General features: G+C 43.2%; 2 protein-coding genes across 2 annotated transcripts in view; one reads left to right on the forward strand and one right to left on the reverse strand.

Annotated features, from left to right (window-relative positions):
* Positions 1-1,299: 1,299 nt before the first annotated feature.
* On the reverse strand, positions 1,300-12,957 carry LOC119401596 (abscission/NoCut checkpoint regulator; the record flags this gene model as incomplete). Its single annotated transcript, XM_037668497.2, is given in 8 exon segments — positions 1,300-1,368; positions 1,787-1,857; positions 2,245-2,491; positions 7,626-7,796; positions 9,200-9,288; positions 10,750-10,877; positions 11,969-12,019; positions 12,816-12,957. Coding segments are annotated over 6 exon segments (771 nt in total), but the record flags the coding sequence as incomplete, so codon positions are not given.
* Positions 12,958-14,043: 1,086 nt separating this feature from the next.
* Positions 14,044-24,820, forward strand: part of LOC119401597 (isoleucine--tRNA ligase, mitochondrial-like) — a 35,138-nt gene continuing 24,361 nt past the window's right edge. Inside the window, 9 exon segments of the mRNA XM_037668498.2 lie at positions 14,044-14,282; positions 15,685-15,807; positions 17,348-17,498; positions 18,724-18,872; positions 19,190-19,239; positions 19,560-19,607; positions 19,704-19,769; positions 20,859-20,945; positions 22,243-22,358. Coding sequence (XP_037524426.1) covers positions 14,097-14,282; positions 15,685-15,807; positions 17,348-17,498; positions 18,724-18,872; positions 19,190-19,239; positions 19,560-19,607; positions 19,704-19,769; positions 20,859-20,945; positions 22,243-22,358 — 976 coding nt within the window. The 5' untranslated portion in view covers positions 14,044-14,096.

Genomic DNA, 24,820 nt, shown 5'->3' on the forward strand with positions numbered 1-24,820 from the left:
CCGCAACAGTAAAGCACTGCTTCAAGAGGCAAGCGATCCTCTACGCAGAGTCGGAAAGCAACGCTGAAGCAGGGCGCAAGTTTGATGTGTCAGAAAAGTGCGTGAGGGAATGGAGAAAACAAAGGACCAAGATCTTCGCGCGCACTGCTACACGCCGTTCCTGCTACACGCCGGACCGAAGTCTGGATGATACCCTGCCGTTGAGGAGGCGGTTCGAGATCGGGTTCACGACCAGAGAAGCACGAGCCTGAGTGTTTGCTATGATGATATTGAAGCAAAAGCATGTACTGTCAATGATGTCTGGTATGGACTGCCAACCGACATGGTCCGCGCGGCGTTTTCCACGTGCGGCATCTCAGTACCCCCGGCACCCGTTCCGACGGCGAGCAGCAGCAGTGGCTCACACGATGGCAATGAACGTGACTGCGTCCTTCTCTCAAGCAACGACGAGTCGCAAGCAATGATTCACGGCAAATAATGTTTCTTTGCATCACTCCCCTCTTCTGAAAAACTTAATGGCGAGCTATGGCCGCAGCATGAGGCTGTGTTCGAAGTCAACTTTTTTTTCCCCTAGAAGGGGTTGCAAGTTGGGGTGTGTCGACTTATATCGGAGGTCACTAATAATCGGCAATATACGGTACTAAGCCAATCACATTAGACGCATTTGTTCCATTTAAGCAGCAGTTCCATTTAAGAGATTTCCGTTTACTGAGACTAACTACTGTAGGTGAGAAAATGTAATATTCACATGCCTTAGAAAACAGATACAAAAACGCTCGACGAGAAGTGAACAATCCAGTCAAGGAAAGCGCAGTGGAAGAAAGCTTTTCAGTCTGTTAAAATGGGGAGTCACAAGTAAAGGTAAACTTCATAACCGAATACAAACGAATGCACTATGGCGTCAGACTTAACTACGTTTAACCATATTCAACTGTGTGTGCATTGCGAAGTAGACGCTAAGTGCAAAAAAACTGCAGGATATTTCCCTCAGTGGAACTGCGACGTGTGTGAAGCATTGGCTGCTCATGCCATGCATCGCCGCTAGTTTACACTAGGCTGCAGTTAGCAACATTTTCTTTCAAAATTGCTATTCTAGTTGACGTTTTGCGTTGGTTACGGTTTTACATGAGTTTCCTGCGTCCTACTTTACTTGACTAGCATTTTTTTTTTCTCTCACAATTCTTGTCCTGGAAATGACATTTTTTAGGTGAGCAGTGAAACCCCTTTTGGAGCAACAGCGCTGCATCGCACAGAATGCTGCAAGTTAATAAACAACAGACTCAAGCCAGCCTTACCAACCTCGCCGCCTTCGTCCAAGCCGAGCTCTTGCAACTCGCCGAGTTCCTCGAGTCTCGCATCTTCGAGGACCTGCGACCAAGTGGCGACCAAAAGTGGCCTTAGTGTTTGTTGTATCCGGAACTCCACAAGTTTACCGTATGTTAAGGCATCAGGATAATGATGCATGGCTTTTAATGGCCCAAGGGCCAAGTTTGGCCAAAGAGTGCCATGTCAATGAGTTTTTAGGATAGCCGCAAACAGTGATATACAATGAAAATGTAATCTGGCTGTACAGAGGCCTAACATCAATCCTCACAGAGTGCTTAAAATACACTATATACAGATGAAAGTGTGCCAATCAGAAGTGGGCAGAACAATGGCTTTATGATCTATTCCAAGTTGATCATAAAACAAGAATAAGATAACTGGTATCTGACACTAATGCCTCATTGTGGCCCTTGAGCCCAAGGGCCTGGAGGCAGCTGCTCTCTACACGCCAAGCACTCACCTTGGCCACAATGGCGTCCGCTTCTGCACTGTCGTCTGAATCAGGCTCGACATCGTCTTCCTTCTTTTGGCCTGCGCGCAAAACGACCCACAATTACCTCAAAGTGCATTGACCAATGAAAAACTGCGGCATTCCGTTATCGCGGCATGATGTCATAAAATCGCTGAACATTGCTATGTAGTTAAAAATGAAATTATGACTCTTTCACAAAAAACACAGTCTCATAAGTGACAGTTCCTTTAGACAACGTTAAGGAGACCACAACCTGAAAGCACACATGGCGGTCCGCATCATCTATATGCCTTCCTTTTTGCAAGCATCTTACACGCCACAGCCATCCGATAGGCACACACTTTTACACATTACCACACATGTATTTGGTACCCCCCCCCAAAGAAAAAAACCAAACTTTTTCCAGCAGCCCACTGTAACCAAATGCAAAAACTGTAAAAACTCACTCGTTTTCCTTGCCTTCATCTTGCTGAGCTCTTTCATGAGCTCCTTGTCCTTTTGAAGATCACCAACAGACCTTTTCGCCGCCTCCACGGCCGCCTTCAGCTCATCGCTCATGAGCCGTGCCACTTCGTCGATTGGCGGATCCTCTTTGCCGTCGCTTGCCATCTGCGCGGACTGTCGAAGTTCCGTTGGCTGTGTTGTAGCAAGGGCGCCACCAACAGAATCGGATGATTGTTCTTCCTTGGACTCCTGGAGAGCAGAAAAAACCAATAAGCCCCATTACTGTAATACCGCATCTACTCGCGTAATGAACGCACTTTATTGACGGCAGAGCTGTTATGGTGGAGGTTTGCCGTGTGTCGTAGATAGAAAATTATCGTCATCATGAACCGGCACGTGCTCAATGACCGCCCAAGCATTCTGTACAGATGATTAACATGGGAAGCTGAAACGCTCACCAGCTCTGCTGTGACCCAGCCCGCACGACTTAGTGCAAGCTGCGCTAATTTTTTTCTAAAAAAAGTGACGCCGGGTAAAATTTTCGCGAGCAGAATCAGGTTGCAGCTCGAAAGAAGCGGGCTGAAGAAGGCCTATCGTTGTACTAAAGGCACGCGTTCACTTTGCTTTGCATGACCTGCTCCACGGATAGCACGCAAAAATTGCAAAAAAAAGGGGGGGGGGATAGCGAGAAGCAGTTCTTTTGGGCATCTTCGATACACTGCCTTTTAACTGCGCTATAATCTATCAAGCGATTTAGCTTAAATCACACTACGCCAATAACGTAATTGACGTGGACGGTTTGAAGACATCATAAGATTGCGCAACAATCGGAATTCGCGGAGGCATCGCTTGTCTTTTCCGTCGCTGAGTGCCGCCATCTGGGCAAGGTTTGAAAGTAAAGTTTTGCCTTCCTGATCCCACTTTCCTCATATACAATGGATGCATTGGAAAGTGGGCAAAAGAAAAAAAAGAAGAAAATAATGATAAAGGCAGGCCTAATGAAATTCGCTATGTATGCGGACATCAGTTCGTAGCTACCTACACTACTGATGGAGTGCTCGCCTGTAGGCCTCAGAAAAACAACTGATCTACCACTTCTTTGATGGATAACGACAAGACGTAAACAACAAAGATCTGACGCTCGTTTTGACAAGTTCGAAACAGGAATCGCAAATAGGGACAGGCAGGCGCAACCCTTACCTGATCTTATGCGGTGACGGAGAAAGAGCATATCATGAGGCTCACGCTAGCCGCCGATCATGCCAGACCGAAAAAAAGTTGCACACATTGTGCATTCCTGTACCAAGTCGGTAAGTTAGTGACAGAAAAGAAAAGCACGGTGTCGTCGATTCATGCACTAGGTGCGGAGACACAAAGGTTGCGTGGGTGAGGGTGTTCATGATGCGTCTGCGCTAGGGATGCAGAACTATCGATGGTACTAAGTATCGATACTATCGATAGCTGAGTCACTATCGAACTATCGATGGTAAAAAATACTATCGATAGCCCTATCGATAGTAAGTACTATCGATAGTATAATATCAACAGCGCGAACTCATTGCCGCATAAACTTGGTTCCGCGCGCACGTATACATATAGTACATAGTGTAGCAGGAGGAGCAGGCTGAAGGGCAAGCAAGCTGACATGCTTGTGTTCTTCGCCAGAGTGCTTCGCTGACACATGATCATAAAATCAAACTATTCAGCTGCTAGCGGAAAGGAAGCCGTTACATGTGGTGGAACTGCGCAGGCTTCAAATTTATATTAGGATTTTATGATTTCAAAATTTAAAAAATTATCAAGAACTAAGTTTGTTAATTGTAAGGTGTAACTGGCTGCTTTTGAATATGAATTTATTGATGGACATATTCCGCCATTTTCACTGCGGATATAATTTATTTCTCTCGCCAGAAATTGCTCATAAATTAAGCGAAGCTGACAGTAGGCTATCGCAAATATTTTGGCAATATGGCCAACCAGCAACAGCATCATTATTTGCACCACTATAGATAGCTTGTCCCGTGGTTGTGAGGGCAAAGAATGCTGCAAAAAGACTGTGAAATACGAAGTTCCTTATTTGGGCGAACTTGTGCCCAGAAAATCAAAACTCAATATACAAGCGATACAGGCTGCGCACTGATAGCGGCGAGAACAGACGCCGGCCGTCGAGAAACCTGACAATCGGTGGAACACTGCGTCTTTTATACATCAGACATCGAACCTTGCAGCGTTATGGCTGGTGCTCGCGTAAGCTCTCGAATAAACTTGACTATTCGCGTCCGGCGCGTAACCGTAACACAATGATCTCAAACAATCGTGAAGCCTCTCAAATGTAACTGCGCTGTCCGCGTCAAACGTTGCTAACAGTGTTTGTGGGTGAAACCGGAATACATCAAAACAAAGCAATAAACACACGTGGCAGTAATATCGCTAGTACAGTAAAAGCTCGTTAATTCGACTCTTGTTAATTCGGAAAATCGGTTAATTCGGACACGTCATCTGGTCCCTGTAAATATATGCATCACTCTATGAGACTGGGCGCTCGTTATTTCGGACAGATTTGACCGCAAATCGGATAATTCGGCGACTTTCGGGCCCCTGGCGAGGCTCGAAAACGAAAAAAGAACCATTCGGAACAAAAGTGAAGCTCAAACGCAGCATCGCCATGGACATCAATTATCGGCTTGGCTTGACTTGAGACTGGTTGAACGCCATTTCTTCGCGCGTGATAGCGTGTGGGTGCGCGTGGGCATGGCGTGTGGGTTTGGTGCGGTGTCATTTTTGTTGCTTTGTTCCCATTGGTGTGCTGCATCGTTGAACGCCGTTTTATCGAGGAACAACTCAGTACGGCTCCTTTAGCTTGATCGTTGCTGGTGCTTTTGTGCTGACTTCTCGTGTGAACGCACTCTCCGCCGATGACAACGCCGGCGAAGCGGCCCAAGTAGGAGGCCAAGGACTTCATCACCAGAGTAGAAATTTTGCGTGCCCTGAAAAATGGGCTCTCCCGGCAAGAAGTAGCTCCTGTGCCATGACGTCGGCAAACAATACGACGCGAGTCTCCTGAGCGCAGTTAGCATTCTTCGCGTATGTGTGGTAAAATACGCCTGCGCACGCCATTGCCAACTGTTTCAGGCACAGTGGCTTTGTTGTACTGGACTCCAGCGATGCCGCAGTGGCCGAAGTGTCGCCGAACGACGGTGCCGATCGCGGGCAGGATTTCGGAAGTGTTATGCCTGATGCAGTGACACTCGACGATTATATCGGCATTGATGGCGTTGCCACTGCCGGCTCTCTGACTGATTAGCAAATCGTCAAGGAATTGATGCATGACGACGAATCCGAGAACGAAGAGCCTGAAGAGCAGCAGCCACACTATGAGCCACACAGGCCCCCTCGTACTGTGAAGGAAGCCGCGGAGGCCCTCGTCGTCCTTAAAGAATTTTGTTTTGGCACTGCAGAGAGCATGCGAGCTGCTGAGCACCTTCAAGGGCTCAGAAAAATTGTGTCCGCGCGAATTTCTGCTCGAAAATAGAGATGCATCCGCGATTACCATGTAAAGTAAAGGTATGCTGAAAAAACTCTCGCATTTATTGTGTTTATTTCGGCCATTCGATAATTCGGACATTCGGTTAATTGGGACATTTTTTCCGGTCCCTAGAAATCCGAATTAACGAGCTTTTACTGTAATATTCACCATGGTACTACCTATTGCACTATCGATAGTTTGCCGGTAGTAGTACTATCGATAGTTAAAAAAAAACTATCGATGCTATCGATAGTCAATTTACGGATTGTTTTGCATCACTCGTCTGCGCTCGATCGTTCCTGCACCTCTACGCGCGTCCACGGGTTCTTGCTGATTGTTCATAGTGCTGTGCTAGAGCGCAATGTCAATAGCCTTCAACGGCAGACGTGTAATTTGTATACCACATTCATGGCAAAATGATACAAAGCAAGGTGCCACTGCGCTGTTTTGTGCAGTGGCCACATCACAAAGCGATGAGCATATGGTGTCATAAAATAGCAATAACCGCCATAGCCGCGACAGTGACCTCTGGGTGCAATCACACCGCACGAAGAAAAAAAAAAAAGTAAAATTTTCATGACAGAATTCCATGGTGCGATCATTACGCAAGTGCGATGATTATGCGAGTAAATATGGTATTTGCACAATAAAAAAAAAAGGTTAACATTATAAATATTGGGGTTTCGCATCCCAAAACCCCCGATATGATAATGAGAGATGCCATAGCGGAGGGCTCCACAAATTTCGACCACCTGGGGTTCTTTAACGTGCACCTAAATCTAGGCACACAGGCCTCTCGCATTTTGCCTCCACTGAAAATGCAGCCGCTGTGGCTGGGATTCGATACCGCGACCTTCTGGTCAGCAGTAGAGCCCCGTAACCACTAGACCACCGCAGCTGGTATAAAAAAAAAAAAAGGAGAGGTTTCACGCAAGATAAAAAAGGGTAGAAATGCGGAATTTGTGAAAAAACAAAAGTATGCACTGCAACACCAGTGAAACAAACATAAAATATACAAGGACAGAAAGTGAAACAGTGGACACTGAAGTACAACAAAACATCCTGCTGACACACAAAAATGGAGAAAGAAATGGAAGGAAAAAAATGTCGCACCTCATCGCTATTCTGTGAAATACAAGTTTATGAGCTCCATCTTGCTGCACTTGTGTATCATGCATGCTGTGCATATTATGAAACCTTATTTAAATTTTATACAAATTTACTTAAATTGTGATGAAACATTTGGAGGGAAAAATGTACCCTGCCACATACTTCAACTACACATTTTCGCGACACATTACAATGCTCCAGGACCTCTTCCCTGCATACATAGATTAATCCACCAATGATTCAATCAAAGTTTATTTCACTAGGAAAAAATTCGGGTGACCAATGCCAATTCACTCAAATCTCATCATTTCTAAAAACTATTACTACGAATTGAAGTATACGCTGCTAATATAAATTAAACTAAATTGTTGGGATTTTACGTCCCAAATTTCAACCACCCGGGGTTCTTTAACGTGCACCTAAATCTGGGCGTACGGGCCTCTAGCATTTTGCCTCCATCGAAATGCGGCCACCACGACGATCCTGTGACCTTTGGGTCAGCAGTCAAGCACCATAACCACCAGATCACCATGGGGGGTTCTATTATAAATGGACTAACTACAATGTTTTTGCATTTATGCAAAGATCTATGCAAAGTGAAAAAAAAAAAGATATCATTTGCTTTGAACATGTTTCTATACCGTTAATTGGAGTACAGTAATAATGTACGTAAACTGCAACATCCACAATGTTCCCGAGGATACGTACACGTATGCAGAACTGCGCAAAGTTTTGAAGAAAGCGTACCTGAGGGTTCGAATCCACGGAATCTCTGCTAAGGTCGCGCAGGCATCTGAGACGACGCTCCATTTCATCAGTGGTCGCTTTTATGACCTGCGCCCGACGTCTGTCGATGGCCACCTTGTGCATCACCTCGGCAAAGAGACTGCTCGCTTTTTCTGCGTCCGTTGCGTACACCTGCAAAGATTATTCGTTAAGGATGCGTGTTTATGAATGTGAATAGTGTGAAAGTAATTTTAATGCCAATTTTTAAGAAAATGTGCATACGTTCCCTTTCTTTTTAGTGCATCGTTTGCTGCACAATTGTGCTACTGTTAAAAAAAGCTTGCTGTACACACAGGCAGCATTATTATATTCACAAAGTCTGTCAATAAAGAAAATTTCTATTGAAAAGAGATACTTCCAAGAATCACATACAGTCGAATCCGGATATATCGAATCTGAAGGGGATCACAAAAATGTTTTGTATATAGGTAATTTGACATGTCAAATATTTTATACATCAAAAATATTTTCAAGGGCATTCGATACACACAAAAATTTGTTATATGAGGGTTCAATCTATGTGGCTTCAACTGTATATGCTCAACAAATCCTCAGAACCCCTTCAGGTGCAAACAGTGAAAACTGTCAGTAACTGTGTCAAATTTCCACAACCTTATTCCAAGGCACTTGATATTCTATTGTAAGAAATAGAAGATGGGGAAATGTTGATTAGTGAATTTCCAGTAATTACAATTAGAGTGAATCAAATATCTATTAATTCTGAAGGCAGTCACGTTCAACTTTGGTCAAATCTCGGGATCTAAACACACTGGCAATGTGTTATCGGTTATATCCATTCTGAGCAAACAAATTTTTGTTAAGGCATGGTTCCCAGAACGCGTCACATCGAACAACTTGTTGAACATGGTAGTGTATTCAGGAAAGGGATCCTTGAAATTAAATGAGTGCTAGCTGTCTACTAAGGAAGCACACACAAATGTACACATTACGTTTTAAGTCGGTTGAAATAATACATGTGCAGTGCGCGATGCCCCTCTACAGTTTATGCGTACAACTGTACTCTTTACCACTGAAGGGGATAAAGTGAATCCAAAATAAAGAAGAAATCAATGTGAATGCTCAAGTTCCACAACTCCGATGACTGCGAAGAAATGAGTGTGATTCACCCATAGATCAGGTTTCGACGAAGTTCCATGCAAATTTGTCAGGTGAAGAGTTAGATTTGTCATACAAAAAAAGCCATGTGTACTAAGAAAAGTTTCTTGGAAGTTTCTTTCCCTGGAAAACTGAACCCAACGGCACCGCAAAACCAAGCAGGAGAGCTAACCAGGAAACTAGCAGTTGGCTAGCTATTAACTTTAAATTCTTCCTGGGCAAAAACTGCGATCAGATTGGGGCAAGATTAAATTTGCCCGCTTGGAATTCTTTAATGAGCACCTCAAATTTTGACACACAGCTGTCTTCTTTTTTTTTTGATTCTTGCCCTTGTCAAAATGTGGTCACTTAATAGGGAACCGAATCTGCGGCCAATTAGCTATGCCCCGCTGTGCTACTGTGGTTGGGCCAACACTTACAGTGATTGGAGGCTGACGATAGTAGGAGACGTCAACTTCTTTGAGCTTTGCGAGTCTTTCCTCAATGTCGGCTTGGATTGGAATGACATCTGGAATGTAAACCAAGTCCCATTAAAACCATGTCGCATTGATGACGACAAAGCATCAGCCATATTTCCACCTTATAATCTTAGCAAGTCTTCCATCAATATCAGCATGCATTAGAATTATACCACAAACGTTAGTTCCCTGTTCCGGGTACAATTCAGGTATAAAAGCAGAAGCCCAGCTTAATATCCATTACGTAAGGCAGAGAAGTGACATGTAAAATAGCAAAGAATTCTTTATGCAGCGTACATCCAGTTTTTGGCAAGATGTGACTTGTGCGACTTGCGACCGCTGAACCAGACTGACCGGCATGAACATCAGTTTCGTGGTCACTTCATGACATCCTGTGATAGATACACAGCAATACGCTCCACTCCGCTTGGTAGGCATTTAGGAGGAGTAGTTTTTGGTGCGTCAAAAAAAAATCTGTCACCACACTACAGTTATGAAGTCGGAAACTATCTGACAAAGCAAAATATCTTGTATATTTTTTTGTGCGATTGCAGCTTTAGAAGGAAACATTTCTCACTGTAGTTAAAATCCACGAAACAGCATTTTACAGTATTAATATATTTTATTACAAAACAAATGTTATGTTCCAGCACTTTCAATGCTCAGGCATTAAACAATTTTAGTTTAGTGTTAGCGTGATAGCGGAGATTAAAGGAATAGCATTACCATGCCACAAACATTCATTGCGGACAGTGCATTTTAGTCGGAAGTTTTAGAATAGGGTACGCAAAGCTTTGCGTTCGTCGCCACTGTGCATGCGTCATAACTATCCTCTTGGGTACCCACATGAAGTTATGAAAATAGTATATCGTACCCAATGAACGTTAACCTTACGTATGCTATTAACTGTCTATTAAAAAAAAAAAATTGGACCATCTCCCCGAAGGGAATGCTGATGGGATGCGAAGCAGCAGCGTTGTGCACGGGTGGCGTCACAAGTTGAACGGCGCTAACGCGGGTGCTGCGGTGAGCGCTGGAAGATTCGTTTTAAGCGAAACTTGGTGTAGCGTTTACTGGTGTAAACGTTTGTTTGAAACGCAGACATGGGAGGCGAGCGGGCGTTGGAGCCGGCAGCTGCGGCGCTCCGGTGGGTGAGGGAGAGAGTGACGTACGCGCGCACCTGCGAGGGAAGCGTGCGAGGGGTGCGTGATGTCAACGCCCAGCTGCGGTGTGACCTACTTGGCACCGCTCCAACACCTGCGCCGAGGGAAGCGCGTTGCCTCGCGTTTGTGTGGACGAATGGACAGCGTTACACAGGCTAGTCAAAGAGCTGCTACGCATCTAAAAAAAGGAAGTATCTGCTGTCATGTACTTGGGATTCTCTGTTTACACAGCTTATCGAATGTTGTCATGCTTCATGGCTGCATTAAATCACAGCAACCAACGCTTTGTTTTTTTTAGTCCTGAAGAATGTTGGACAAGTGAAATGAAAGAAGTTCTAGAACACTCACCTTTGGTGTCCTGACGCAGCTTCTGAAGCCGGCTCTCGATTTCTTCAATCCGAAGAGAGGACCCATCATCTCCGCGTGGAGCGGAGTGTTCGCCTTGTGGCTGCTGCTTGTTCAGGGCTTCCATCCGCCTTTTAGTCGTAACAAGGTGAAGATAGGGAGTTTTAGAAACAGGGTACCCAAGGTTAGAGAATGATGTAAGAAACAGCCAGAAAAAACGTGAATTTTATTTGCTTGTCACCACCTTCTTCAATGTTCAGTGAATTCATGTGCTTTCAATAGCAGAGACAAGGCAGAAATAGGGAGCCTTAGAAACAGGGCGCCTAAGCTTAGATGACGTCGGCCAGCCATACAAAGGAACATAAGAAACAGAAGAAAAGAATTCAATTTGCATGCACTTGTCACTGCCTTGTTCAATGTTGAGTACATTTACCTGCCTTCAACAGTTGAGGAAAGGTAGAAATAGAGAGTTTTAGAAACGGGGTACCCAAGGTTTAGGGACAAAGTGAGCCAGGCATACAAAGGAATGTAAAAAACAGCCAGAAAGAGCTTGGATTGCAACGACTTGCAACTGCACAGTTCAATGTTCAGTACATCCATATGCCTTTAAAAGCAAAGGCAAGGAAGAAATAGGGTACCCTAGGTGAGCGGACGATATTGGCCAGGCAGAAAAAGAGTGTAGTAGAAAAGCACGGAATAAATTCAGCTGCACTGACTCATTCAGCAAATCCATCTGCCTGTTGCAGTTAAGACAAGGCAGAAATAGGGAGTTTTAGAAACATGGTACCCAACATCCATGAAGCTAGCGCTTAATGCATGTAACAAAAACATCCGTTAACAAAAAAAGCAGTCGTAATAAAGGTGCATTGCAGATCACTTCTCACTCTGCCACTTTCTTCATGTGTATGTAACATCAAAGAAAGGAAAAAGGAGGGCTCAATTGTCGCAACAGCTCCAACGCTTAACTGCAGAACAATATGAAGGAGCACAGGTCATGCAACGTGAGTGCACAACGCATCAGTGCAGATATCAAAAATGCCACACAAAAAACCTGAATCGCCTATGTATAACGCTACCAAGTGCCTCTGTTTATGAGAAACCTTTAGTTGATAATTAAATTTTGCATGGCTTTCACAGCACTTTTTTCATGTTGTATTGCTATTCTTATAGAAGAACACCAACTCAATTACAATCCTAAATAGTTAGGTTCATGGTGACTCACTTTTGTAGAGCTGCAGGTGGTTCTCTGTCCTCCGTTTTGCTAGCAGTAGTCCTGTGGAAACAAACATAAGCTTGAAAGTCAAGTACTATTTTAATTGTAGCCAATGACAGTTAAAAGAAGCAGTCATTGCTCGTGTTCATAGCGCTATGGCTGCATCTGTGAATCCGCCTACTGAAACTAAATGAGCATTAAAGGCTTGCCCATTATCGTGGAGCCACTGCAGCTATTACCACGGAATATCATTGTGTCACGAACCACTAAAGACGCCTCCGGCCCATCACTAATTATTTTGCTAGACACAAGCTTTAAACTCTAGGGCTTACGTCCTAAAACCACGATATAGGACATGCTGTTGTGGGGGTTACCAGATTAAATTTGACCATCTGGGATTCTTAACGCGCACTAAGGTATATGTGCTTTTTTTTCGCAATACATCAAGATGCGTAGTGATTAGAACACCTTACTGAACAAGCAAGCTAGGTTATTGGTCAAATAATGTGCAAATAGCGTGCTTGCATATTTACGACCGTGCACAAAGGTATCACGTGAAACAAAACAGATTGCGTGTTAATATAACACCACGCGGCTAGTTCTTGTATGTTTGAGAGTCACTGGTAGCGTAACATGTCTACTCAATCACTTGAGCTTTACGATTTATACCAAATCGCTTTCAGTCGATCTGGCGTAAGTTTCAAACCGCACAAAGTTTCGTGTTTCGTCGCAGAGTAAAACGGTTTCGGTTACTATCTCGCAGCGCAGCTGCGGCGTACCGGAATGGCCTTTACTACATAACAAAGGCAGTTCAGCATGAAACGTAACAAGCGATTACAGAAAGGAAACGCGTTACCTGTTTATCGTCTCACAGCACGTCTTGCAGACCTTGTGTTGCTTGCCCAGCTTAGGAACGAGCACGGTCGACTTTAGGCATTTGGAGCAGTACGAGAATTGGCAGTTGGGACAAGGAATGCTGAGGAGAGACAGTGGAGAACACGATCAGATTGTGTAATCGAGATCAATCACGCATTGTGAGGCTTGCGTGCGATATCGCGAAGCAGGCGACGAAACCACCACAGGAAACAATTCGCGATAAAACACCCGCGCGCTTCTGTTTTTCGGGCGCCTTACCTCTCTAGTGAGAAGCCCGAACTTTGAGCTACACCCAGTACATGACATTTGGCAACGGTGGTGGTACGAGGCGATTGCGAGATCAAAACACGATGAATCACACCCAAACTCCCCCGTAGACGAAACACGACGGGTAGCAAAGCAAAACACCACAAGGAAATAGGCGTGGTGTCCACTGACGGCTTACGACGCGTTGTGTGGTAAAAAAACGCATGGACGTATGTGTTTACCAACCAACCGATACCTGCCCCCTATGCCTGTCCAGTAGTGCCGAAATCTGGGCGATCTGGACATTGCGTGTCTGCATAGCGTGTCGCTTCAAGGGCGCACTTTCTCAGTGATTTGCTGCAGATTACAGGACGTAATCACAGTACCTAGTCATCATAGTAACAGTTGTGTCCGCAGACGTTATGTTTGGTTATGCAAAACAACGCAGCGGCCCCGCGCAACAAAAAAATTATAACCTCATGCAAATAAAGTTTGTAGCGCCACCGTGGCAAACTACAAAAACTATTCCCCTTCCTACATTTTGGAAAGTCTGAGTAGGCATTGCAACAATGTAGGTGGTATTGTCTGGACGTATGACTGTAGCTAAACAAAAAAGGCTTGATGCAGAGGGTAGTAACACCATAAAGATGAGAAATTATTTGATAGGAAGTATGTGCGTGCGTTTCAATATAAAACACTAGCAACATTAAAAGGAAAGATGTTATGATTGTGTGATAAGCGTCGTCAAAACAACAATATAGTGCAAACGCTTTTTAAACATTAGTATTGTCTGAAGCAACATGAAAACAGCCACAAAGAGCTGTTTAGTAAAAAGCATTATTAATAAATTTGACAACAGTTTTCAAAAAATTATAGTGTGCGTTGTGTAATAACTATATTATAATAAGATTATTGTTTTAAGGCAAAGCCTCACACTTTCGCAGCAATCCCATCGCCATAGGCAACACGTTTATCAACATGGCCGCGCCCATAGCGGTTCGATGTGCCTTCCGAAATGCCGCACGGGCTGGCGAGGTCATGTTGCGTTCTCAGCAAAAACAAGCCGAAATCATGCCTTCAGACTTGCATTCGCAGCAGCGGCAAGATATCGTACAGCGGCACCGTGCTTTTGCCCAAGACAGGCTTTCCCCAGCGAATCACAGGCGCGAAAAGGTCCGAAAATGACGAGAAGATCGCGAAAGTGAGTTTCGGTTCTAGCTACGTATGACTCTTAACTACCGTTGGTTTACGGCGAACACAATCAAGGCTGCTCATGAGCGGCTATTTCTGTTTCGCGCGATCTGTTCTGCCTAACACGATGCCTTACGTATCTCGTAAAAAGTGATGTATATTTACCGTTGCCGGTGAACATTCATTTGGCATGTTTGTACTCCGTAAAACACGTGTGTCCCGCTTCGCACTGTGTGTGGGTGTTTGCAAACACTCCGTTAAGTAGTAACAAGGCTCCAAGGTAAAGGACAGGGCTTCAAGTATAACATAAAACAAGCGATTAATGCATTCAGCTTACGTCGTCGCATTTATGACATGACTAGCACGAAAGTAAACAGTAGCGAGTAGCTGAACAACAGTATTTTACGTGCTGTCGTGCCAACAGTACTTACTGTTGCAGTTAGTTGTCTTCATTTTACATACATTGTTCAAGTATAACTGTCGCTAGCTACAAAACTGCATCTAGATTAGTGCGCAAACTGTGCCGTCCAACACTTGCTAACAGAAACGGATGGTAAGACGAAAGTGTTACGATGACGCGTCATGCTTCACCGTTATCGTTCAAGCTTCTAGAAAGCTGCATGTATGAGCAAAAAAGGCTTGAAGAATGGGCATAACACGACCCACAGGAGTCGAACCTGCAACCTCCCGATGACCTAACCGCGCGGTACATTTGCAAACTAGACCACGGAAGTGGATGACGTTGGTCATGCTTTCTGGAGTACTTGTGTCGTGGGTGTTGTCGGGAAGGGGGAGGGGGGGTTGAGCGCCCCACTCTCCCGCGATTTTTCAATTTGTAGGTATGCATCTCTTCAGCGAAGGCTTCCTGGGTGTCGCCATATAATCCCCTCTGGGCTGTTGTAAATATACGTGACCTCCCCAAATCGCACTGCCGAGACAGTGACGTCAGCCGTAGTAGCCCAGGGCAACAGCCCAGTAAGGAGGTGCTCCCTCTATACGTCAAAAAGGCCTATAAACCTTTCCAACGGACACTGGCGTAGCCGAGGAGGGGGGGTTCAAATTCCTCGAAATTTTTGAATTTTGCATGTGCATATATTTACGCACACAATCCTTCCTCCATGGACTGCATATCCACTTCGAAGTGTACTTACAGTCACAGACAATTCAAACGAGAACAAGCTAGGGTTCACTAAAACATGTTCTTTCATGTTTGTTTTCGCCGGTAGGCTTAATGTTGGCGTGATTTCACCTTGCACGTTTAGCGTAGGGCCTGAACAATATCTTGCAACCTCATAATTACCCATGCAACATTGTGCTCTCAAGTTGTTGCCTGCGCAGAATGTTCTAGTTTGTAATGCCTTGCTCACGTGTCATTTGTCCATGACTGTACCTTTTTTTCTTTACATTTTCAGCATGCATGTTTTGAAGAGCACTATGCATGGCAACGACAAAACAACATGGGACCCGACTTCATCCTTCATGATGGGCCACCATATGCTAATGGGGACACGCACTTGGGTCATGCCGTCAACAAGGTGACTCCCTAATAATAATAATAATAATAATTGTTGGGATTGTTTATGTCCCAAAACCACAATATGATTGTGAGGGACGCCGTAGTGGAGGGCTCCGGAAATTTTAACCACCTGGGGGTTCCTTAACATGCACTTAAATCAAAGTACACGGGCCTCTAGCATTTTTCCTTCATCGAAATGCGGCCACCATGCCCAGGATTCGATCCCATGACCTTCGGGTCAGCAGTCGAGGACCATAACCAATAGACCACCACGGTGAGTTAAGAAGGTGACTCTCACTGGAGGTGCTTCTTGCTGGCCTAACTGCCAGAGCATTGTGTAGATAAGATGGAAGATTAGATAACAACGGAAATCACAGAATTTGGAAGAAAGAGATAGAGAATAGAGTGTTCCTTGGTAACTGGAAGGCCGAACTGTCCGAAAACAATGTTACAAAAAGAGTTTAACCAAGCAAACCTCTGAATGAAGAAAAGAAGATTACTTTTTAAGGGCTCGTTTTTCGTTGTTAAACACAATATTTATATACAACTAACAGACAGACAAAGCAAACCTTTGTGTGACATGCAGAATTGCTATGCAGATGCACATCTTGTTAGTGTTTGAGAGTATGCACCCAAAAGAAGATAAAAACAGTCAATTCACACGGAGGTTCGGGGCTTAAAGATGCTAATGAGGAGGGTAAACTTTTGCATGGTGAGCATTAGTGAGTGACGTCAAAGCATGGTGCTCAATGGCACACTAAAGTGAAACAATAAGTTAGTTTGGATTGATAACTTATACTCTGCAAACTCTAGTGTCGTTAATTTCACCACCATAGGTTTATTAATAGACAAGAAAACCTATGTCAGAAGTTTCACTTTTGAATTTCCCGCCGAAATCTCTGACGGTCTGAGATTTCAAAGTACTTTTTTTTTTCATATTTTGACCTCATTGGCTCAACAAAGTTTCCTGAAACTTGGTAAGATAAGACTCTGGCTTCCTCAGAAGACAATGTACTTCATTGTCACCTACTAGGAACTATGTAGGCCCTATTAGACGCCGTCAAAATCTATGACATCACGGCGACTAGTGCGGGAAATTCAAGGTGGCGTCACCACCCGCATTTTCTTATTGCGCGTTTCCTCTCTTACCAAGTGTCTTCTCAGAGCAAGTGTGGTGTTTTTGGTACTGTGAAAGAAATATACACTAATATGAGAAAAATTGTGCTCCTCTTTAGTGTACCTTTAAACAAACAAGAATCATTCTGACATGAAATAAAGAATTAGTCTTCAAACTATAAGAACGGCTGTACTGAAGCCAGATGTGTATGAAGACTATGCCCATTAGACAAAGATGTTAGGTTATGAGCTTTCATTTTATTTTATTATATTTTATCTGTACCTTGTGTCAAGTTCCGCCCCTCTCATTCAAAAAATAAAAATAATGAAAGTCAGGTTTGGTTATGTACCTAGGGAATTCAAAGAATATGCATACCTCCATAAACAGTTTTGCTGTCTTTGACGTACGAGTGGAAAGAAATACTTTTTAAAAATTTCTGCAGATTCTGAAGGACATCACCATCAGGTACCGCTCCCTGAAAGGTGACCGTGTGCACTTTGTGCCGGGCTGGGACTGTCATGGCCTCCCCATCGAGACAAAAGCCCTCACCGCAGCCGAGAGCCAAGGATCCTCAACTGACGTTCGGTCCAAAGGTAGCCGACTTCAGCCATGTTCTTCGTTTCACTTTAAATAAACAGTAATGAGACGTACTAAACCAGACCAGACAAGTTTATCATCCTTTCGAAGGTACCTGCCATGGTTGCCGAGCAGCTGAGACGTTCTGCTGCTAAGCTCAAGGTCATGGGTTCGATTCCCAGACAAAGTGGCCGCATTTTGATGGGGGCGAAATGCAAGAATACCCATGTTCTTAGATCTAGGTGCGCATTAAAGAACTCTTGGTAGTCTAAATTAATTAAGAGTTGTCCACTATGGCATGCCTTATAATCATATCATGGTTTGGCGTGTAAAACCCTGGAGTTTAGTTGTCTAATGCTTTCAAATGTATTTCATAGCTGCACAGTGTTAATGAGGAGCATCGTACAGGATGTAAATAGGTTTTTTAGCATTAAAAAAGATTTAAGCTGAAATTGGAGAAATAGCCCTAGTGATGTAAAGTAATAAATACAAACTATCATGCAGCAGTAATGCAAGACAAGATATACAATCAAATGTTAATTATTAGAAAAAAGTGCAGTTCAGTCTTGTAGCGTTTATTGTATGTAAATAGCTCATGAAAGCTTGTATATACAGGTTAAAATGACAGTTAAGAGCCTCAAATTTGTTCTAAATTAAATGCACAAATCGTGCTGCAAGCAGGAAATGTACATCTTGGTCATTTTTCATGCAACTGTTCGATCTAAGCGGTGTTACATACCAGCTTAGGAAAGCACATAATTGTGTGTAGTTCCAGCGTAAAGTGTTGCCATTATCTGCAGGAGAATATATATGTAAGTTGAAATTGATGGTTCTGTGGAAATAAATGGTGCAGTTTGTGGCAGTGGATGTTTCTTTGCGTGTGTGACATGAACTGAAAACGGAAGGGCGGGGGGGTGGGGGGGGGCACTGGCGTGATAGCGTGTGTCCCCCTGATGCTGTGCCTGTGCGCACTTATGCTCATCAGGGTTTTTCACACTTCAGTCATCAGTCAACATAGATTGCCTTCATCCTCATGACACCTAACCTAACCTAACCTAACAGCGACAGACAAAACTGCTTTTGCCCTCTATTACTGCTGCTAGCGTGCTGATTCCTGACAAGCTTCATGTAATTTATACAGTCAAAACGAATGAACAAGATGGGTCAGAATACTGTCACTGTTAAAACCATGTGCTCCGTTTTTTTCTTTCCTTTCACCCAACTTAATGTGGACCACAAAAGCACGCAGCTTTGCATCTGCCACCATTCAGAAGCAAATGAACTCCTTCAAGCACTGGGGTGTCATGGCCGACTGGACAAAACCGTACCGGACGTTTGATGTCGGCTATGTCACAAAGCAGATCGAGGCCTTTTATGATCTGTATGAAAAGGCAAGTTCTTAAAATTCCTTTTTGAAGTGAAGATCTTTTTAAGATGCCTTCCAGCAGTTTCCTGATTGTTAGCATTGCTCCATCAGTAGCTCGCACATAGAAAATAAAACACTGTAATTATGTGTCCAATGTTGGAATCAAACTTCAGAATTTAATTTTAATTTAGCATAAACCAGATGCTAACAATGGTGTTGACGATGATTGCATGACAACTTTTTTTTTAATGCTGGTAAAGAAACATTGCAAGCTGTTCTATATTACGATCCGGGCAATCGGAAATCACAAATGCCTCCTTTTTTTTAAAATTTTTTTTACAGGGCTATGTTTTTCGAGACTTCAAGCCCATCTATTGGTCACCATCTAACCGGTACGCTTCGGTTTATGTCTCACCATTACCTGTGTAAAACTTTTTTCTTTTTTGCATTTAGAAGTCTCTTCGGGGCTTTGAAATATTTCGAACTAGAAAAGCTCATACGCTACCGACTTAAAAATAGGCAGTTATCAAATCATGTTGCAGTGCACAAGAATTACTCTAATGTCACAAATATTGTCGCAGTAAACAAAGACATACATAGAAACTTATAAAGTCATTCATAATTCCCCTTAGGTTAGGCTAAGCTAGGTAAGATGTTAGGTTAGAGGCGAAGTTCTGCCTCATTTTTTCTTCCTTCCTTTCCTCACTTGCAGAACTGCGCTTGCCGAAGCCGAATTGGAGTACAATGCTGATCACGTCAGGTAAGAAATTGACCACGTGTATAATGGACTTCTCTCTTGCAACTCTATCAGTTCTACCTTTCATGGATTTTTCTTTTTAATTTTTATATTTTTCAGCAAATCTGTATACGTTGCCTTCCCACTAGCGAAAGTGCCGGATGCTGTGCGAAGTGTCTTGCGTAAGTGGACGTTGCTTTCATTGTTGGCAGTCTTTTTCTACAAACGTGCACTTTCATGGTCAGTAAGGGCAATCAGTCGAACAGTCAGTCATTTAGTCAGAAAATCAATGGTAATCGATCTCTATGTGGCTGGAAGCAGGCACTTTTCACTGACGTTCATCGTGTATTTAACTTGTGACAGATTTATTGATTGGTTGATTGACTGATTTACCTTTGTTTCCTTTTCTACACAAAGTTTGCAAGCATCAAGTAAATAATAATAAAGAAATAGTTTTGTTTTCCAGTGTTAAGGTGACCATTTAGAGGATTAATATCTAAGCAATGAATCCAATCATTCCTATTCCAAATAAAAAAAAAATGTACTAGTAGTGCAAGCAGAAAGTAGTGCCATATTTCACTCCAGTAATTCTATCTTGAAACTTTACTATTCACGCTGGTCCCTACTTTTGAAGACTGTGTTTACGAAAAAAACTACGCTTTGGTGAACATTAAGGTAAACGACTCCTACATCACATTAGATGGACTTATATTCCTTTAGTCCAGCATTATTTGTAGATTTTGAGAAATTAAAGTTGCCGAGCTGCGCCGACCACACCTCGATTGAAGCGAGTTGGTTCATCTTGACAGTGTACTAAGAACAGCACCGAGTTGGTTTCAAAGGCTCTTGTGTGTGTTCACGTAACATGTTCCTGTTGTTCTTACTGCATTACTGCATTAGTGATTATGTTGTTACTGTGATTATGTCATTACTGTCATTAGTGATTATGTTTAGTTAATCTGTAACTTTCAAATTCGCTATTTCTCTGCCCCAACGAAGGTAAGGCGTAGTAAGGAGGCTTAAGTCCTCCTTTCGGCTTACCTCGCAGGCAAACCATGTGTTTTGCTCAAATAAAGTTTATTTATTTCAAAGTATGATGCTGAAACGCTGATGTGTAAAAGTGAAAAGTGTATGCCTAATTGGAGAAAGTAATGAACTGTACCCTTGACATCAACTAGTCAGCTGTTCTTCTGTTTACATTGACCTTTATGAATATACTGCCGAACTTGTGACGCGATGCACTCTGATTATAAGTGACGCGCTTTTCAGCGAAAGGGTGCCTGAGCTTTCAGCCCTGATATGGACAACCACACCATGGACCCTGCCAGCAAACCAGGCCATCTGCTTCTCACCGAATCATCAGTGAGTGGGCCAACTTTCCTCCAACTGTGGGTTCCTTTATCCAGCCTGCTGAATTTCCCTAATTTTTCGTAAGATTTATGAATTCATGCTTGTTCCACGACGTTACAAGCCAGCCAAGTTTTAGAAAAAGATTTCTGTCCATGAAAAGTTTCATTCGTTGGTCTTTCAACTTGCCGATGGCGCTCAAGGTACCACAGAACTATGTTTTCGTTGCCTTTAGGTAAATACAGAACCGCTATGGTGCAATCTTCATAAGAAATGAAGCTATCAGTATTATGAGTCTTGTGGTAGTATTATGAGTCTTGTGGTTGTATTACAAGACCTAGCTGCTTCTTGATGCATTTGTTGCCTTTTATTTTAGAGATTGAAAGCACAGCTTCTACCAAAATAAATGATGCCACGATTAACACAAGTTTTGCAGATTCACAAATATGTCTCATCATGCTCGTGTAAATTGTGATGTCTAGAAGCACTGGATACATCAGACGAGAGTTCACCGTTTGCCCAAAGTATCGGAACAGTGCAATGAACAATAGGTTTAATAAACAAAACACATTCGACTTTCATGAGGCACGTGACATCTTTCTTTCATGACAGCTGTAGTCGAGAAAAGAGGTGGCAAAATGGTCAGCCTGTGACATGATCAAGCACAGATGTTCATGTGATATTGGAATAGACATACAGGACCCTTTGTCTATGTCTATTCGCGTACGTATTTGTGTATGCGAATAGACTACCGGAGTAGACGTATGTCTCTGATGCAGACATACATGACTATTTGCGTACTGTATTCACTTACATGAATAGACTATTAGAATACACTAAGGTCTTCAATGCAGACATACTTGACTATTCGTGTATATATTCATGTACGTGAATAAACTACTGGAAGTATGAACACGTCTCTGATGCAGGCGTATGTGACTACAATAGACTCTTGTTAAACGAAGCCTGAAGGTACCAGGAAAATGTGTTCCATTTAACAAGGGTTCCGTTTACTGAGAGATGAACAGGGGGGCACAATTCAAGTGCGAAACCAGTCATATTAGAAGCAGTTGTTCCGTTTAAGCAGCAGTTCCATTTAAGAGATTTCCATTTACTGAGAGTTTACTGTATTTGCGCACCTGATGCAGATGGATGTGACTATTTGAGTAACGTACATGAATAGACTATTCGAATGGATGTACGTCTCTAATGTAGTTTCATCGATATTATTAAAGGCTGTTTGTTTGAGAGCGTACTTGCCCTAAGACACATCGGTATCCATGAAAAACCGTGATATTCGAAAACTTTGCAGGTACAGCATCGTTCGAACAAGTACCACTCAAAGACACTTGGTCGTGGCTTCAGACCTGATCTCTCATCTCCAACAAAAGCTCAAAGAAGAACTGGAGGTCATAGCAACTTTCTCAGGTAATAACCGTAGTCTGCTGTTTTACACTGCTGCCTACTAAGTTGTCCTGTTTAACAACTGCAAAGAAGAATTCTATAAAAGGGGGACATTTTTAACATTTTAAGTACCATGCCTAAGTATACTCATCTGGCTACCGATGCACGGCCCTGGACAGGCTTAACATAATCGTTAATCTGAACTTCTGAGCACTGGTTGTGCCATCTGCCCAGAAGTAATTTTAGTAAAATTACTGTATGGTAGGTCTCGTATTTACAAGACAAATGAATGACAAAGTTTATCGACTGTCAGTGTTGCACATTTTTCTCTAGGGGTGTGCGAATATCCGAAATTTCGAATATTTTTCGAATAGTGTTTGCTATTCGATTCGATTCACACTGGAATTTTACTATTCGAACTATTCGAACTTCCCAAAAACAAGTACAGTCAACGTCCGATTGAAAGTGACCCCTTCAGATTTTTAATATGCTTCACCTCATTACACTCTCGTATTGCGGCAAAGCTGCCTTTCAAGCTCCATTACGGTCGAACTTTGCCAAGACAGTCAACATCCGATTGGAAGTGGTCCCTAGATTTTCAATGTGCTTCACTTCATCACAATCCGGTATTGCGGCAAAACTGCCTTTCAAGTTCCGTTACGGTCGAACTTAGCCAAGAGACAACGTCCGATTGGAAGTGGTCCCTAGATTTTCAATATGCTTCACCTCACCATAACCCAGTATTGCGGCAAAGCTGCCTTTCAAGCTCCGCTACAGTCGCAAACGTATTAACTCAAGAAAACGCTAGTTCCAACATGGAGATGAAAGATGTGGCCTGAAGTTTGGGCAGGAAGTCCGAAAAATTGGAAGCCGAAGCTTTTTAGCATCCAAAATTTCGGATGTTCATATATATAGACGTCTACGAGGCAGACTTGGAACTCTGGACTTGAAGGGAGCAGACCCTTGTCCGCCACATCAATTGAGCTTCCAGAGAAGTTGAAAGAGGAGGAGAGGCTGAGGAAATTGCATCTTTGCCTATCAAGTGTAAAGTGTTGTCGGCAACAATTTGGTTGCACCAAATCATGTACATAAATACAATTCAGCCTCTACATAGCCTCATTCTTGATAAGACAACTATGAAACACCACCCCAGCACTTCATCAACCTAGCGAAAAGAAACACTTTCATGTTGCTATCTCATAAGAATATGCTCAGGAATCCCCTCTAACCTTTTTTTCTGCAATTTCGCTTCGAAGTATTTGAAAAATATTCTAGAAATCTATTCGAGAAAATTCGAAATATTCGAATTTCGCTTCGCACCCAAAATTTTGCTATTCGCACAGCTCTATTTCTCTCATTTTTGTACATGGAGGATCGGGTGCAAGATGTTCGTATATATATATATTTTTTGGATGATGCACAAGTTCTATAGCTTCTCGCTAACTGTGTTTCATGGAACTTCGATATTAATTACAATGTAGCTTTGAGGTGTAGTTACTGTGTTGCACAAGGAACAGAATATATTTTAATTAAAGTCAGCAATGAAAATTAAGTCCTAATCTTTGTGGGAATTTTCAGATTTAAAGATTTCTAAAGTGTTCAGCAGCATACCACCTATAAATTGCATATGAATGTAACACCTACTAACGTGCTGTTTAGGCAGCAACTGAAAATGTTGCACCTCGTGCGCAATTTGTTCCTTCCTGCTCACTCCTTCTTAAGTTCTTGTTTTCTTCTGTTACTGTTAATCTCTAACTACAGTAGAACCCCGCTGTTACGTTCCTCACTGCTGCGTTTTCCCGGCTGTTACGTCGTTTTCCGCCGGTCCCGGCATAGCTCCCATAGGATACAATGTATTGGGAACCCCGCTGTTACGTCGTAACTGTCGGACCGTTCCCGTATGATACGTCGCGAAGTGCGCCCGGAGCCGACCGAGTGACTACCAAAGAGAGCGGCCATGGCGCATTTTCACGCAGCTTGGCCTCGTTTGACCGTAATATTAGCCGCATGAGAGGCGCAAGCAACAGAATCTTTCAATTGATGCAAACAAAAGCATGGCCTTCGAGATTCAAATTGCAAAGATGGCGTCTATGACGTAACTGCTCGCGAAAGCAAGGCCTTCGAGATTGGCATTTACTATTGACAAAAGCATAGCCTCTGAGATTTGCATTGAACAAACATGGCGTGTATGACGTAATTGCTTGCGAAAGCAAGGCCTTCAAGATTGGCATTCACTTCTGCCATCGCGTTGGCGTAGACTCATCATCATCGTTATTTGTCGGAGAACGGGAGGAGTTCGAGCTGGTTGGAGCTCGCATGGTCGTGCGTGCGGTCCGCGGTCGGACTCGCCGCGCCAGTCGTGATTGCGTGTGCTTAGTTCTTTCATGCCTACAGCTGTTGGTGTTAAAAAAATCACATACGTTGATTACATTTCTGTGGATAAGGCCGTCCTAAGCTCCGCGTTTCTATCCATCGACTAGATCGCG

The sequence above is a fragment of the Rhipicephalus sanguineus genome, chromosome 8, assembly GCF_013339695.2.
Source record: "Rhipicephalus sanguineus isolate Rsan-2018 chromosome 8, BIME_Rsan_1.4, whole genome shotgun sequence".
NCBI lineage: Eukaryota > Metazoa > Arthropoda > Arachnida > Ixodida > Ixodidae > Rhipicephalus > Rhipicephalus sanguineus.